The sequence below is a fragment of the Pseudochaenichthys georgianus genome, chromosome 22 (assembly GCF_902827115.2).
Source record: "Pseudochaenichthys georgianus chromosome 22, fPseGeo1.2, whole genome shotgun sequence".
NCBI lineage: Eukaryota > Metazoa > Chordata > Actinopteri > Perciformes > Channichthyidae > Pseudochaenichthys > Pseudochaenichthys georgianus.
Genome location: NC_047524.1, coordinates 13021560 through 13039831, shown reverse-complemented (window position 1 = coordinate 13039831; position 18272 = coordinate 13021560). Strand labels below are relative to the sequence as shown.

The 18272-nt window shown below is 42.5% G+C and overlaps 1 protein-coding gene across 1 annotated transcript; it reads left to right on the top strand.

The window, feature by feature from the left end:
• Positions 1-306: 306 nt before the first annotated feature.
• LOC117467399 (peptidase M20 domain-containing protein 2-like) lies at positions 307-18205 on the top strand. Its single transcript, XM_034110995.2, has 8 exons — positions 307-880; positions 15445-15593; positions 15695-15836; position 16103; positions 16367-16521; positions 16872-16998; positions 17145-17252; positions 17390-18205. Exons 1-8 carry the CDS (start codon positions 485-487, stop codon positions 17563-17565), a joined length of 1254 nt encoding a protein of 417 aa, XP_033966886.1. The 5' UTR covers positions 307-484; the 3' UTR covers positions 17566-18205.
• Positions 18206-18272: the final 67 nt, after the last annotated feature.

Below are 18272 nucleotides of genomic sequence, written 5' to 3'. Positions count from 1 at the left end.
TATTTCCATTGTTGGTACCCTCTGTAGTGTTACTTTAATTTGTTATATTAGGTTATCAATTAAACCTATATTTGCTCAAGGTTAACCAGCTCCAACATAGTGACACTTAGGTTATGATGCAATAATTAATGTTAAGAAGCAATGCCATTTAAAATGTGTATTGCTCCATATTAAGGAACTGAATACTTGTTTCATTGCTGACTGTAGAACTAGTTTAGACTGCATTAGTGTGGGCAAGATTTAGTTAATGATGTTGAACTTTGAACATAATTCTTAGAATTTCTAACTCTAGCTGTATAACTCCAGACTCACAGGTAGGGTGAATTTAGAATGACCCGGAGCGAAATCGTAGCCAGCGCCAGCCAATCAAATCCCGTTTCGGAAAATCTGACAGCTCAAGCCGTAGCCAATCAAGGAGAAACTAATTATCGCTGTAGCAAATCACCCGGTTTTGTATGACTGTGCCCCGTTACTGTCCGCACAAATGGCGCAGCAGCAGCAGCAGATGAAGCACGCGCTGCAGCAGTGCATTGATGCACAGAAAGACGAGCTGCACAGTTTAAGTCGGGACATTTGGAGCAACCCCGAACTCGCCGGAAACGAGACACAGGCGCACGACAGGCTGGTCCGCTTCTTCTCTCGGGACAAAACATGGACGGTCGACAGTCACTACAAACTACCCACCGCATTCCGGGCCGTCTGGGATCCGGTCGGTGGCCGCGAGGGAGCACTGAACGTGGGCTTCCTCTGCGAGTACGACGCGCTTCCGGGTATCGGACACGCTTGCGGGCACAACCTGATAGCGGAGGTGGGAGCTGCAGCCGCTCTGGGGCTGAAAGCTGCTTTAGAGAACCAGAGTGAACTCCTTCAACCAGTTAAGGTAACCATTCAGGTTAGGTTCAAATAAGAAGGCAAACTATGACAGCTCACTATTTTTGATAACTTTGACTCTCCACACAGGGCCGGCCCTAGACATTTTGTTGCCCTAGGCGAGATTATGATTTGGTGCCCCCCCCCCTCCAAGCAATACACAATAGAATATATAAAGAATAAATAAAAAATCTCTACAAAAGACCAATACACTACAAAAACTGAAACGTTTTGACATGTTGGTTATATACATAAAGAAGGTTTCAAATGTATTCATTATTGTATGAACATGTTTTAATTGGCGGGTGGACGTCACATTTTTTTCAACATTTTAAAGTAAGATGCTTCAATCTGGTGCACTTTAAGCACACAAATACTAGAGACTAGATCTAGGGGGTACAACTCTAAAACACCCATATGAAAATCGGTTTACATTTTAATAATCAAATAAGTATGTGAACATAACCAATAACCCATAGCCAATAATAAATAAATGTAAAGTATTTTATTTTTGTTGTTCATTCATCTTCATCTTATTTTACCTAGTTAACATTTATTTAGTAATGCACATTGTTTAATATCTCCAGTTTTAAACGATATGTTTGGTTACTGTCCTATACATTGGAATGATTTCAAACCTGTTTTTATTTATCCTAATAATTATAAAGGTGTGCCTTGGAAATATTTGTTTACATAAATTGTAGGGCTGTACCCGAATATTCGACTATTCGAATATTCGTTCGTTGGTCAACTATTCGGGTTTTAATTTCATTATTCGGATATTCGTTTTTTTATTTATTTTCAATTCAAATTTGTTCCTAAATGTATGCTATCAATAAAGGAGAATTTCCATATTCTTATACTATATTTATACTTTTGAATTGCACTGTTAAAATGCGGAAATATATACAATCTCAGCCTGTGCTCCTGACATCGCGTTCACTCACAGTCACGAACGCAAACGGCACGCTTCACCTCGCTTCACCTCGTTTCACACACCTGAACACAAAATGCCGAAGACTTCAGCTGTGTGGGACCATTTTAAATTGGACGATGGTAAGAAGAAGGCAGTGTGCCAAATATGCGACAAGAAACTGGCCTACCACGGTGGCACAACAACTCTGAAAAGTCACCGGATGCTGTAAGTACTAGCCTAGCTTAGCTTAGCTTAGCTGTTGTCAAGTTGCCATGATGAAGCTGCTTTATCCGCCGTTTAAACATTAACGTTACACATGATAAAATCGTGCACTCACTTTGCTTGGAAAATAGTTGCAAGCAAGCAACCGAATAGTTTTTTTATATTAGTTTTTCAATTTGATCCGAATAGTGAAAATAATAGGAGCAATGTGGGAACATCTGGGACTAAGGCAATTATTGGCATACAGTTCGTTCATTTATTTTTCGTTCTTCATTTATTTAACTACTGTTTACTGTATCGGTAACAATAGTTGGGTGGGTAGAAGGGGGTATCATGCACCCCCCTGAAATATACTTTTAATCAGATTTTCTAGAGTGAAAAAATCGTGTAGAAAACGATTAGCTATGTTAAAAAGTTGAAAAATTGTCCCACGTATATTTTTTTCCCAAATTAGTGTTTATTTACCCTAAAAATCGAGTTTCACTCTTTTTACACCTTTCACTATATCTCAGCCATTATTGCAGATAACTGAACAAATAAGGTATCCAGATCCATGTTTTGAGGGTCAAGGAACACAATAAAACTATTCTTAAAGTGATCACATGTGTCTGTGGCATGCTATTATGCTAATTAGTGCCGCCATTACAATAAAATAGCATTTTAGTCTTGTACCAAGAACGATGTATTTTGCACCGACAGAGAAATATTCTTATAATCAGTGTTTCCTAAGTGTAAAAAGTATGTAGAAAATGATGAGCTATGTTAAAATGTTGTCTGGATGTCCCACATGTATTTTTTATGCAAATTAGTGTCACAATTGCCAACAACGGAATGTTCACACTTTTCACTCTATCTCAGCTATTATTGCAGATACATGGACAAATAATGTGTCTAGACCCATGTTTTGATGGTCAAAGATCACAATAAAACTATTCCCAAAGTGATCAGATGTATCTGTGGCATGCTATGCAAATTTAGAGACGCCAATATTGCAGTAGAGTAAGTGAACACATAGGGTGTCCAGACAGATGCTGTGTGTTAACCAATATTTATTTGTTTTGTACTAGCCTACAGCAAGGGTCAAACATCATAATATAAGTATTGATGTGACTACTCTTTCCCATTCCAGATAAGCAGTCAAGGTTTGGCTCTCCACTATCTGATTAATACTCAATTTGAATCATCGTTTTCAATGCTATCATCAGAGTCAAATTCCTCTTCCTCTTCGTCTTCCTGTTCACGCTCTGCCGTGTCCAGGAGATCAACCAGGGAGGTTGGCAGGACAGGACCACACCGGTCTCAACACTCCATCAATCCTCATCCATCCCTGCTCCTCATCATAGGGGTTTGGTTTTTCTAAAATTGATTCATCAGCTCGCTTGTATAGAGCGACGCGATGGTTCACACGTTGGACGTGCGGCTTCAGAGCATCATAGCATGGAGGAAGGCGAGCCAGGTCAACCTTAGACTTGGCAGTGAGTTTATCGTCCTGCTCCACCATTTTGCGCAGCAACTTGGCACGGACTACGTCCACTGAAGACTCACGACTCTCTCCATATATCAGACAGGTGAATTGCTCCAACTGCTTCAGCACCTCAGGCTTGACATTCCAGTTGTCGCCCAGTTGACTGAACGCCCTGTGAAACTTCGGGTTCTTCTCCAGCTTTTTCAAGGGCCCCACCTTCCCCTTCCCTTTGAAGGCACTGGGGCAGTCTTCTCCGCTGAACACATGGAATCCAAGAAGTGTGGCACAGTAGTCTTCTCCCAGGGATTCTGCGAGCTCAGAGAGGTTGAGAAGTTGTCTATGTTTCCCTGACCCCGTATCCAGGTATATATTCAGCCTGATGGCACGAGCGTGGTAAAGAAGAATCACAAAGATATCTGTGTCAGGTGTTCAGACTACAGCATTCTTGTACCCAAGGACAGCAGCATGATGAAGGTAGAGTACCACCCTTGTATCAGTCTCTTCCTGGTTGCTGTAGATAGTGGGGAGCTCACGTACCTCAACCTGATACACAATGGGACATTGCACTTTGATCAACAATGACAGAGACTAGACACAAATCACAGATAATCACTGAGAGTATAATTAAACCATCAATCACTTTTAATATGGGCTTTCAATTTACCTTGCCATTTGAGGAGAGAAGTTGATGGGCTCTCCCTTCCACGACCAGCCCTGCCATTTCTGTTCTCTCCAGCCTTGAAGCTGCCTGTTGATCGCTCCATACTCGCAGCAGGAGCTGGCAGAGTTGCTTTTTGTTGTCATCATTTGTGAGAAACATCTTGAAGTCATATGGCTTCCTGGTTGCTGGTCCAGCCAAAATGATCTTCTCTGAACTGCCACGTCTCAAGCTCTCCTGCTTTGATAGATCCTGGATGGCAACTGTCAGTCGAGAACAAAAAGTGCTTTTTGGCCATCATCTGATCAAGCAATTGTGGGCATATCTCCCCACAGGGTGGAGGAAGGTTGGTGAGGACATGGAGCAGAGCCATGCCATCCTGGATGAACAGGGCATCCTTAGGGTATGGCAGATCCTTTGGGGTGGTGTCCGCCAGAATGTAAAGAAAGGGTCCAATCATAACCACATGACGGACAAATGTATCTGGCCAACACCAGATGATGGGTAGGGCTTTCATACAGACACCAAGATCAAATGTATTCAGGACCCACCTCTGATCCACCTGATCAGTGGCTAGCTCAGAACGCTTCAGTAGCTCACGAACAACTGTATTGTCAGTGATTGGTTGATGGATGGGCGTGCCGTGAAGTAGTCCACTGTTGATTTTCTGAGTGGAGGAGTACCAGTTGCAGAGGTGAAGCCCCCTAGTCCAGGCACGGGCTGCTGTTCATTGCTTCCGATGTACCTGATAAAGAGCCAGCTGTAGTACACTTGCATCTCAGTTGCATAGACTGTGTCATTCTCTGCTGGCGGTGTGAATGATGAGCCATCATTAAACTTTGGGTCGGCGCGAGTGAAATGCAAGGGTGGGAGTGTTTCTGGTGTGTTGACTTTCAGGCTACGCTGTTGCGACTTGTCGATGACGGGTAGCATTCGGACCTTGTTGCTCTCAAACCCAGGCTTGACCTCCTGGACCATGATTCCCCCAGCACTGTTGACAATGTTGCTGCCGTGCACACTGGGCGTGGTTTTATTCAAATTGTCCCACTCGCAGTGGAATACCATGTTTCAATCTCCTATGACAATTGCGGGTGTCCGATAGGATGAGACTTTGTCCAGGACCTTTGCCAGGGCAGTTTCCAAATCCAAACCAAATCCGTAGCTCTCAGAGTGGCCAGGCCTGTGTAATATTGTGGTGAGCAACTTGCTTCTGAACAAGTGCCTGACAGTCACACAGAGTAGAATGTGTTTTGGTAACTTCCATTCTCCCTCTGACACTGCACGGCACAGTTCTTGCCCAATGGAGAATACCAGGCGCTTCATCTTTTCATTCGTCTCCATGTCTTCCTTGCCAGCCATAACCATGCTGAGAAACCGGACGAGGTCTGTGGGTAGGAGGTTTTCAGGAGTGAGCTCCATGTCGTCAGCTGTTGGCGGCCACTGTAGGTCTTTGGACCCTCTGAAAGCCTGCAGAATATTCTGGCGGAGTAGGAGAGCAATGTTTTTGTACTTGTCTGTGGTTCCGAGAGTGTAAGCCGACCCAAAGTTTAATGATGGCTCATCATTCACACCGCCAGCAGAGAATGACACAGTCTATGCAACTGAGATGCAAGTGTACTACAGCTGGCTCTTTATCAGGTACATCGGAAGCAATGGACCGCAGCCCGTGCCTGGACTAGGGGGCTTCACCTCTGCAACTGGTACTCCTCCACTCAGAAAATCAACAGTGGACTACTTCACGGCACGCCCATCCATCAACCAATCACTGACAATACAGTTGTTCGTGAGCTACTGAAGCGTTCTGAGCTAGCCACTGATCAGGTGGATCAGAGGTGGGTCCTGAATACATTTGATCTTGGTGTCTGTATGAAAGCCCTACCCATCATCTGGTGTTGGCCAGATACATTTGTCCGTCATGTGGTTATGATTGGACCCTTTCTTTACATTCTGGCGGACACCACCCCAAAGGATCTGCCATACCCTAAGGATGCCCTGTTCATCCAGGATGGCATGGCTATGCTCCATGTCCTCACCAACCTTCCTCCACCCTGTGGGGAGATATGCCCACAATTGCTTGATCAGATGATGGCCAAAAAGCACTTTTTGTTCTCGACTGACAGTTACCATCCAGGATCTATCAAAGCACAGGAGAGCTTGAGACGTGGCAGTTCAGAGAAGATCATTTTGGCTGGACCAGCAACCAGGAAGCCATATGACTTCAAGATGTTTCTCACAAATGATGACAACAAAAAGCACCTCTGCCAGCTCCTGCTGCGTGTACGGCGTGATCAACAGGCAGCTTCGAGGCTGGAGAGAACAGAGATGGCAGTGCTGGTCGTGGAAGGGAGAGCCCATCAACTTCTCTCCTCAAATGGCAAGGTAAATTGAAAGCCCATATTAAAAGTGATTGATGGTTTAATTATACTCTCAGTGATTATCTGTGATTTGTGTCTAGTCTCTGTCATTGTTGATCAAAGTGCAATGTCCCATTGTGTATCAGGTTGAGGTACGGGAGCTCCCCACTATCTACAGCAACCAGGAAGAGACTGATACAAGGGTGGTACTCCTTCATCATGCTGCTGCCCCTGGGTACAAGAATGCTGTAGTCTGAACACCTGACACAGATATATTTGTGATTCTTCTTTACCACGCTCGTGCCATCAGGCTGACTATATACCTGGATAGGGGGTCAGGGAAACATAGACAACTTCTCAACCTCTCTGAGCTCGCAGAATACCTGGGAGAAGACTACTGTGCCACACTTCTTGGATTCCATGTGTTCAGCGGAGAAGACTGCCCCAGTGCCTTCAAAGGGAAGGGGAAGGTGGGGCCCTTGAAAAAGCTGGAGAAGAACCCGAAGTTTCACAGGGCGTTCAGTCAACTGGGCGACAACTGGAATGTCAAGCCTGAGGTGCTGAAGCAGTTGGAGCAATTCACCTGTCTGATATATGGAGAGAGTCGTGAGTCTTCAGTGGACGTAGTCCGTGCCAAGTTGCTGCGCAAAATGGTGGGGCAGGACGATAAACTCACTGCCAAGTCTAAGGTTGACCTGGCTCGCCTTCCTCCATGCTATGATGCTCTGAAGCCGCACGTCCAACGTGTGAACCATCGCGTCGCTCTATACAAGCGAGCTGATGAATCAATTTTAGAAAAACCAAACCCCTATGATGAGGAGCAGGGATGGATGAGGACTGATGGAGTGTTGAGACCGGTGTGGTCCTGTGGTCCTGTCCTGCCAACCTCCCTGGTTGATCTCCTGGACACGGCAGAGCGTGAACAGGAAGACGAAGAGGAATTTGACTCTGATGATAGCATTGAAAACGATGATTCAAATTGAGTATTAATCAGATAGTGGAGAGCCAAACCTTGACTGCTTATCTGGAATGGGAAAGAGTAGTCACATCAATACTTATATTATGATGTTTGACCCTTACTGTAGGCTAGTACAAAACAAATAAATATTGGTTAAATACACAGCATCTGTCTGGACACCCTATGTATTCACTTACTCTACTGCAATATTGGCGTCTCTAAATTTGCATAGCATGCCACAGATACATCTGATTACTTTGGGAATAGTTTTATTGTGATCTTTGACCATCAAAACATGGGTCTAGACACATTATTTGTCCATGTATCTGCAATAATAGCTGAGATAGTGTGAACATTCCGTTGTTGGCAATTGTGACACTAATTTGCATAAAAAATACATGTGGGACATCCAGACAACATTTTAACATAGCTCATCATTTTCTACATACTTTTTACACTTAGGAAACACTGATTATAAGAATATTTCTCTGTCGGTGCAAAATACATCGTTCTTGGTACAAGACTAAAATGCTATTTTATTGTAATGGCGGCACTAATTAGCATAATAGCATGCCACAGACACATGTGATCACTTTAAGAATAGTTTTATTGTGTTCCTTGACCCTCAAAACATGGATCTGGATACCTTATTTGTTCAGTTATCTGCAATAATGGCTGAGATATAGTGAAAGGTGTAAAAAGAGTGAAACTCGATTTTTAGGGTAAATAAACACTAATTCTACCCACTAGACTACAAGTATTACATTGTTAGGCCTACTGTTACGGCTATGTTATTAAAAGCATTGTTGTTATAACATAAATGTGTTTTGTTTCTTCAGGTTGTAAAACGTAATTTGGAACCAGATTTGGTCCCCGGGCGCTGCACTGCGGCTCGGTTAAATGCAGAGGACACATTTAGTTTTAATGTCTGCGAGTACTGAGACAATAAATAAATATAAATCGTAATAGTATGCTCTTTCTGCACTTCTGCTTAACAGCATGTTGTCAAAAAAAATCTTTCCGCACCGAATATTCGAATATTCGCTGCTGATTACTACCGAATATCCGGAGCCCGAAAAATGGTATTCGGGACAGCCCTAATAAATTGTGACCAAACCGTTTGAGACCCACTGAGATAACTTAGACTAAAGTGAACTATCTAAAGTTAAACACTCAGAGTCCTTTACCTCGTTGAGCTGTAGTTATCAGCCTCAATCCAACAACAATCCGCGGTACCGAGGTACCGCGCCCTCTCTCTCTCTCTCTCTTGCTCGCTCGGCGGCTCCCTCGCACTTTGGCTTTAAAAACATTTAGTGGCACCAGATTGTTCAGTTTCCATTTAATTTGCAGACTATTCCAAGACAGAGGAGCTGCGCATCTAAAAGCTGTCTTCCCTAAGACAGTCCTAGCAGTTGGCACATTTAATAAAACCACAGCATTCGATCTCAGGCAGTAGCCACTTACAATTCTCCGAGAGATCAGGGAGCAGATATAAGATGGAAGTTTCCCTAACATGGCTTTGTATATAAAAATGTACCAGTGACTGAGCCTCCGTACAGTTAGTGAAAGCAAACCAGCCCTTGCATACAGGGTACAGTGATGGGTTAATGCTTTACAGTTTGTCACAAATCTCAGTGCACTGTGATACGCAGCATCTAACTTGACCAGGCAATTAGCAGGTGCATTCATATAGACCAGATCCCCATAGTCCAGCACAGGTAAAAAGGTCACAGTGACTAGCCTTTTCCTGGCCTCAAGCGAGAAACAGGACTTGTTTCTGAAAAAGAACCCTAGCCTAACCCTCAGTTTTTTTAGGAGGTTATTGACATGAAGTTTAAAAGAGAGACAATCATCAAGCCAGATACCAAGGTATTTGTAACAAAGCAAGGCAAGGAAAGGCAAGGCAAGGCAAGGCAAGTTTATTTGTATAGCACTTTTCAACGCAAGGCAATTCAAAGTGCTTCACAAAAAAAAATGAAAGACAAAAAGAAAAGCTAATAAAATAAACATTAAGGAAAAATACATGGATAAAAGTTACAGTGCAGTCTAAAATATGAATAGTTCAATTAAAAGCAGCGACAAAAAGAAAAGTCTTCAGCCTGGATTTAAAAGTAGTAAGAGTTGCAGCGGACCTGCAGGTTTCTGGGAGTTTGTTCCAGATATTTGGAGCATAATAACTGAACGCTGCTTTACCATGTTTAGTTCTGACTCTGGGGACAGAAAGCTGACCAGTCCCTGAAGACCTGAGAGATCTGGATGGTTCATCATTTAGCAGGAGGTCAGTAATGTATGTTGGGCCTAAACCATTCAGTGCTTTATAAACCAGCAGCAATATTTTGAAATCTATTCTTTGACACACAGGAAGCCAGTGTAAAGACTTCAGAACAGGAGTGATGTGATCCACTTTCTTAGTGTTAGTGAGGACTCGAGCAGCGGCGTTCTGAATCAGCTGCAGCTTTCTAATAGATTTTTTAGTGAGACCTGTGAAGACACCATTGCAGTAGTCGAGTCTACTGAAGATAAAGGCATGGACAAGTTTTTCCAAATCCTGCTGTGACATTAGTCTTTTTTAATCCTAGATATATTCTTTAGGTGATAGTAGGCTGATTTAGTAACTGTTTTAATGTGACTGTTGAAACTCAGGTCAGAGTCAATGACTACATCTAGATTTCTGGTTTTATCTGTTGGTTTGAACATTGCAGACTGAAGCTCAGCGCTAACTTTTAAACGTTCTGCCTTGGCTCCAAAAACCATTACCTCAGTTTTATCTTTGTTTAATTGGAGAAAGTTCTGACACATCCAGTCATTGATTTGTTCAATGCACTTACTCAGTGTTTGAATTGGAGCATAGTCTCCTGGTGAAATTGTTACGTACATTTGTGTGTCATCTGCATAGCTATGGTAACTTATTTTGTTGTTCTTCATTATCTGAGCCAGTGGTAGCATGTAGATGTTAAAGAGAAGAGGCCCCAAGATGGAGCCTTGAGGAACCCCACATGTCATATTTGTCAACTCAGATGTGTATTTACCTATAGAAACAAAGTTGTTTCTGTCCTTTAAGTAGGATTCAAACCAATTTAGAACTGTTTCCGAAAGTCCCACCCAGTTGTCCAGTCGGTCTAGTAATATGCTGTGGTCAACAGTGTCAAACGCAGCACTGAGATCTAATAATACTAACACTGAAGTTCTGCCACTGTCTGTGTTTAAGTGGATGTCGTTAAAGACCTTTACAAGAGCAGTCTCAGTGCTGTGGTTTGGACGAAAGCCTGACTGGAACACATCGAAACAACTATTTAAATGCAAGAAATTACTCAACTGTTGAAAAACAACTTTTTCAATGATTTTACCTAGAAATGGCAGGTTTGATATGGGCCTGTAATTGTTCATTACTGAAGCATCTAGATTATTCTTTTTTAAGAGCGGTTTAATGACTGCAGTTTTCAGGGCCTGTGGAAAAATACCTGAGTGAAGAGATTTGTTTACTATATGAAGTAGTTCTGAGGCCATGCAGGGCAAAACATCTTTGCAAAATCCTGTTGGAATAATATCAAGGCAGCAGGAGGAGGATTTTCAGAAGTTGTATAATGTCCTCTAGGTTTTTATCATTAATCTGATGGAATTGTGTCATGATGTCTGAATTGATGTTAAGTGGACACAGAGACAACACATTGGCTGTTCCTGATGCAGAGGCACTGACTGCTTGTCAGATTTTCTGAATTTTGTCAGTGAAAAAGGAGGCAAAATCATTGCACGCCCTGGTGGATAGAAATTCAGAGGCTACTGACACTGGGGGGTTAGTTAGTCTATCGACGGTAGCAAACAAGGCACGTGCGTTGTTTTTGTTTTTGGTAATGATGTCAGAGAAGAATGATTGTCGTGCGTTTTTCAATTCCAAATTATAAAGGCCAAGTCTCTCTTTATAGATGTCAAAGTGAACCTGGAGATTTGTTTTTCGCCACCTGCGTTCAGCTTTTCGACATTCTCTTTTTTCTGTTTTAACGGTCATGGCCTTTCTCCATGGAGATATTTTCTTCCCAGTCACTTCCTTTACCTTAATTGGAGCAATGGCATCTATAACATTTTTAATTGTTGAATTAAAATGATCTACTAGCTCATTTACTGAGGTGTTAGCAGAGGCAAGTGTGGAAGAAAAATTCTGAGTAAACATTTCCCTAGTATTTTCAGTTAAATATCGCTTTGTGGTTACCTCTTTTTGAACACTTGTGTGAACAGAAATAGAGCTCTCAAAGAAAACACAGGAATGGTCAGACAGTGCAACATCAGTCACCACAACCTTAGAGATATTCAGACCCTTTGAGATAATTAAGTCCAGAGTGTGCCCCATATTGTGCGTGGGCTCCGTCACATGCTGAGTCAGTCCATAGCTATCAAGAACACAAAACAGTTCTTTAGCCCCTCTGTCCTGGGGGTTGTCAACATGGATGTTAAAATCACCAATGACTAGACGGTCAAAGTCAATACACACTATAGACAGCAGTTCAGTAAAGTCATCAAAAAAGCTTGCACAGTATTTGGGTGGTCTATAGATATTTAGGAACAGAGCTCGAGAGGAGCATTTCAGCTGAAGGGCCACATATTCAAAAGAATCAAAGTTTCCATACGATGTCTTCCTGCATTGAAGGGAATCATTGAACAGAATAGCAACTCCACCCCCTTTCTTATGCATTCTTTCCTGAGTCATAAAACTAAAGTTGGGAGGGGTTGATTCGATAAGAACAGCTGCACTGTTATTTTGTTCAATCCAAGTTTCTGTTAAAAACATAAAATCAAGATTGTGCTCGGTGATAAAATCATTGATTAAAAATGTTTTTTCTGCCAAAGACCTGACATTTAATAAAGCTAGTTTAAGTTCGTTAAACACACTATCAGTCATGTTTTTTGTAACAAGCTGTGGCTGATATGGAATCACTGCTAAATTAGATAAACTTACACAAACGTTTGAGCGCTTCCTGTATCTAAGATGATTCACCGCTCTTAATCTATTACCTATCAACACAGATATCGGCAAAGCTACTGGCAGGCAGGGCCCCGGCATGTCCTGGAAAGAGTTGAGAGTGCCATACGCCCTTGAGCCTGGACCCAGCAGATATCAGTTTGCAGTGTTTTGTACACACACATCCCTATCAGGCTTTGAAGGGGAGGGAGGACCCACCACCCTGCTCCTCTCATCATAGGAGGGCAGGGTGAGGGCTACACTGTAGGAAGGGGGGTTTGGAAATCTGCTTCCATCTTCCTTGTATTGTTTTGGTTTGGATGATTGTGGTAGGCATGGTGATGAAGCCGGGGGAGATGGTGCGCATCTCTGCTTCGGTGATTTTGGTGGGCGTCATTGAGGGGCGGGGGTAAAGGACATGCTGCCAGCCCTGCGTATCGCCTTAGTTTGGTCTTTGAAATCCAGGAAGGAATCGGTGCCAGCCCTCTGTATCTCCTTCATGTGTTCAACGATCTCCAGGATGGTGGGCGAGGGTGAAAGGGTGAACGGAGTATCCTCAAAGGCGTTGACAGGGGGGGGGGGGGTGTGACGGGCGGTGGGGACTCCTCCGTGTGTTTCATAGGTCTCCCATAATCAGAACATTCCTCAGGCGGGTGCAGTGATACTTCTTCAGGGTTTTCTGCGCGATGTGTCTATCTCCTGTTTTGATTCCGCTTGTCCTTGGCAGAGGGAACAGATTGATGACGCAGGCAGTTGAATATGTTAGAGATAAACAATTTCACTCCTGACTTGTTCAGGCAAACTCCATTTGCCTTGAAAAGATGTCTGCGGTCCCAGAAAAAGTTAAAATTGTCAATAAAATGTACAGAATGGTCAGTACAGGCAGTTGAAAGCCAGGTGTTCAGTGCAAACAATCTGCTGAATCTCTCCACTCCTCTTCTGACTGGCGGTAGAGGGCCACTGATGAACACCTCTGCATTTAGAGAGCTGACAGTTTCCAACAGACATTTAAAGTCTTCTTTCAGCACTTCTGACTGTTGTTTCACAACATAATTTGTTCCAATGTGCAGTACCACATTCTTCACAGTCGGATGTTCAGCCCCAATATGCAGGATCTTCTCAGCCAAGTCAGAGACCGTATCCTTGGGAAAACAGAGTACTTTGGTGTTGTTCTTACTACACAGACCTTTTACATCTCTTACAGCAGAGTCACCCACAATCAGAGTTTCAGGCCCAGTCGTTAGCTTTCCCTCTAGCCTTTTACTTTTGGAGTAGCTATTGGTCCTTACCCTGCTGTGTGAAGAGGACGGGTTATCCAGGTCATCAGAAAGAGATCTCCGGCTCTCGGTCAGCGGAGCGTATCTGTTCTGGATTGGCACACTTGGTGGTTTAGGAGGATTTTTTGTAATTCTCCCTTTAGCAGCTGTCCACTGCTGTTTAGGGGTTGAAGAGGCGCTCTCCCTGGGTGATAACAATGCAGGCCAGCCGGTCGCATCACATATTTCAGAGTGTTGGGCTCTGCCTGTTATCCGTCCTCCCAAATCCCATGGAAATGATTTACTCTTCGGCCTTGCACCCAGAGAGTTCCAGGGAGGACTACCACTTGTAGATTTATTACCCGGTACACAGCCCTCCTGTTCCTTGGAATCCTTGTAGCTGCTAACTAGCTGTGAGTTAGCATACCCTTTTCCATTATTTTGCAACACTGGTAAAGTGGTGTCATTCCCACAACATAGTCCATTCACTTCCACGTTAACTTCCAACCGTTGCATTTTCATTTCCAGCACAGCTATCTTCTGTAGAAGTTTGTGGAAGTCATCTGTAGAGAACGGAGGCATTTTTCTACCAACCAGCTTAAGCTAAATAGCATGCAGTAGCCTACCAGGCTTTAGCTGTTGCTAGGCCATGCTACTGTAAGACAGGGGTCGTCGTAAAAATGATGAAATATGGCTGAAAACCTCCGTCTATTTACGAAGATGAACTGTCCCAGTGATAGGTTAATGTCCAGGAGCCGCTGCTCGAAGTTTTCAGAGAATAAGAATAGGAAAATCAGCATAAAAAGTAAGCCGAGGCAGGAGCAAGCAGAAAAGCGTCTGCACTGTAAGAAAGATAAGCACAAGAAGGGAAAGATAAGCACAAGAAGGCAACAACTTCAAGTTTTGTTCCTTGCATAGTTACAATATCTAAAACAGGCTCTGGTGTCTTTTTTGCTTTTGAAAAGAGCATTAACTTGGTTTTATCCACATTTAAAAGAAGTTTTAATTCAGAGAGCTGAGTCTGAATAGTGTTAAAAACAGCCTGTAATTTAACAACAGCCTCCTTAATGGTGGGACCTGCACAGTACATCACGGTATCATCCGCATAAAAATGTAAAGTAGCTTCATCCACATTATCACCTACGCTGTTAATATATATGGAGAATAAAAGTGGTCCTAAAACAGAACCTTGTACACCATTAGAAATGTTTAACCACTCAGAAGACAGTCCATCAAAATGAACACATTGGGACCTTTCAGAGAGGTAGTTCACAAACCACCCCACTGCAAGGCTGGATATGCCAATACTGAGTAGCCTCTGCTTTAAGATGCGATGATCAACGGTGTCAAACGCTTTAAATTTAATTATTTTTCTCCCAGCGCAGCGCCCCTCCAGATCTGGGGCCCAGGCGACCGCCTAGTTCGCCAGTGCCAAGGGCCGGCCCTGTCTCCACAGTTCTATGAGTCAACTGCTCTTCACATTTTCAGAAGTAAAGAACTGTTGGCCTTTTGACAAATATAGCAAGGGGATAGGCTTTATTCCAACATCTGAGACTTAACAAGGGCCACATTTCTTGACCTAGTGCTTCAACACCACCAATGACATATCTATAAATTCCACAAAAATTCCATAAAATCGAAAAATAAATCAACATTTTCACTTTAACATAGCACACAAGAAAATTCAGATAATAGAGAGATATATGACAACTAAGCATCATAATACTTTTTATTTGTAAAAAGTGTTTATATGATGATGTCAATAGACTGAACAAAAAACCTTTTACCCAGATAACAGTATTGGGAACTCCTGCGGAGGAGGCGCAAGGAGGAAAGATTGACCTGATCAAGGCAGGTGCATTCGCTGACATGGACCTGGTCTTCATGGCTCACCCCGCTCAGCAAGATGCTCCATTCTTGCCCGGTGTCGCTCTCGCTGAGTGAGTTCACAGCTTTTATAAGTTCACAACCTTCTCTGTGGATGTTAACCTCTGTTGTATATTTCAGATATCTATTAAAGCATTTTATTGATGTGACACAGGGTGATGGTGAAGTACTATGGGAAAGCGTCTCATGCTTCTGCGTACCCTTGGGAGGGAGTGAATGCCCTGGATGCTGCTGTGCTGGCCTACAGCAACCTCTCTGCACTCAGACAGCAACTCAAACCAGAGTGGAGGCTTCACGTGAGAAACAGGCAGAATCTGTGATCAGCTGGGCTTTAAAGTTTATTAAAAACAGTCTCCCCTCAAAGTCATTTTACTACCATTTACATGAGAAGTTCTTCATGTGGTAAGAAAGATAAAATGTATCAACAAAATTGCATGATGAGGTCAGTGACGTGATTGAATTACTTGTTATAAATTAACCTTTTCAAACTTATGCCGCTGTGTGTTGTCTTCATATGACAGTGAAGTTGCACAGACATTTAATGTAAATATAGCAACCAGAGGGTATCTATGTGAGGCAATTTTCCAAGTATTTAAAAATGTTTCAGCAATATTCTCAGATGATGTCATGACACAAATTTGTCAAATCACGCCTTCCATAATTCCTCCATTTTGTCAAGAGCTAGCCCACATATCTTCAAATAAAATAAACTCAATATATCAACAACAAAATAGAAAGTGCTTAAAATAATTGCTGTGATAAACAAATACTGCAGGTGTGACGGATTCATCCCTTCTTATGCTTCCTCATGTCATTTTTTCTCCAGGCATCATCAAACATGGAGGGGAGAAGCCCAACATTATCCCTGCCTACACCGAGTTGGAGTATTATCTGCGCACGCCGCTGGTGAAGGATCTTTTTGACCTGAAGGCCAAGGCTGAGGCTTGCTTCAGGGCAGCTGCTATTGCCACCGGCTGCCAAGTAAGCTTACCTAAAAAATTCGACTTCCTCTAGCTTCCCTCGGGCGCAGATGTAAGCACAAACAGTGTGTTTTAACATATCTTAGAAATGCAACGTTGGAGTTGACTGCTGTTATATAATATTGCCATTTTTAACATATTCCTGTTTTAATACTCCCAAGTTTTGTTTGACTCTTACATAATTCACCGTTATCTTCAGGCGGCTTTTCTCCTACGTCTGCACTTGCTTCAGGGAAGTTAAACTGAGATTAGAGAGCATGCACGGAGTGCCATATTTGTTGATGTGTGAGAGTAATCTCTATTGTTAAATGTCATATTTTTTAAATGAAGGAATACTTGTGTTTTCTTCAGGTGGAGATAAACTACCCATACAATTCCTACTATAACATTCTGCCTATTGCCACGCTAGCAAACCTGTATAAAAATAACGGAGAAGCTTTGGGGATTCAGTTTCCAGAGCAGCCAAACAATTTTTCTGGTATGTGAAGAAAAAAAAACATGAATCATACATAATTATTGCTTTTTATCCTGGTTTGTGCAGGAAAACTTTAAATACCGTAGGTGTTCTATTGAATTGAATGAACAAAGCATAATTATTGAAGGGTATTTATAATTATCTGGCAGGTTCTACAGACTTTGGCAACGTATCATACGTAGTCCCCGGTATCCATCCTTTCTTCTACATCTGCACCGATGCGCTAAACCACACTGAGGAGTACGCTGTAGCAGCAGGTAAGGCAGCATTTGTATATTGTGAGCAGATGTTCTCTCTTTGATTCAATCAGATGGTTTTCCAGGTCACTTGGTTTGTCTCTTTAGTTTCTATTTACTTTTTTATTTATTTTGTACTCTCTTTTTCTATGTGCCAGGAGCTAAAAAGGCCCAGTTGTACACCCTGAGGACTGCCAAAGCCCTGGCTATGACAGCTGTGGATGTAGTATGCTCCCCCGATCTGCTGCGGAAAGTGAGAGAGGACTTCAGCCAAGCCAAACTGAAACAGGGGAAACACCTGGAAGACACGGATACATCTTTGACGGCTCCATAAATACAATAATATGAATAACAGTTATAGAAAATAGTTGTTCAAGGTTGTGTTGGGTTTTAAGTCTAGGTCTACCTATGTTGTAAACATATTATCTTTTCGATTTACACGCGGCATCTATTGCACGTCTGTCCGTCCTGGGAAAGGGATCCCTCCTCTGTTGCTCTCCCTGAGGTTTCTCCCATTTTCCCTTTAAACTGTGGGTTTTCTCTGGAAGTTTTTCCTTGTACGATGTGAGGGTCTAAGGACAGAGGGTGTCATATTGTCATACTGATATTTTGTACAAACTGGGAAGTCCACTGAGACAAATATAACATTTGTGATATTGGGCTATATAAATAAACATTGATTGATTAAGTAGATTCCTATACATAGTATGGTTACTTTTGAAGGAAAGAGCTTAAAGAAATATATGAATAATACTAATAATAATTGTATTAAGGACACCACAAAGAGAAGGTGTGGCATAAATAAAATTAAATAATATAGAAGAAATACATTCAAATAGAGTACTGAAAACTAGTAATACTTAGCAATACATAAGCAGATTCCAAAATAAAAATTAGGAAACTGCACCCACATGAAAGATGCTTGCAAACTACAACTGAAATACCACCTTTTATAAGGTTTATTCCTACTAGATCTGATGCTTGTCGAGGTTCGAAACCAGCATGGGTACCTTTTTCTTTTAAGGCCAGGACCTGGAAAAA

Excerpts from the sequence above, each read along its gene's own strand:
- LOC117467399 (XM_034110995.2), top strand. The coding sequence starts at position 485 with ATGGCGCAGCAGCAGCAGCAGATGAAGCACGCGCTGCAGCAGTGCATT. Across the intron at positions 15,594-15,694 it reads CCCGGTGTCGCTCTCGCTGA|GGTGATGGTGAAGTACTATG; the intron begins GTGAGTTCACAG and ends GATGTGACACAG. Across the intron at positions 17,253-17,389 it reads GGAGTACGCTGTAGCAGCAG|GAGCTAAAAAGGCCCAGTTG; the intron begins GTAAGGCAGCAT and ends TCTATGTGCCAG.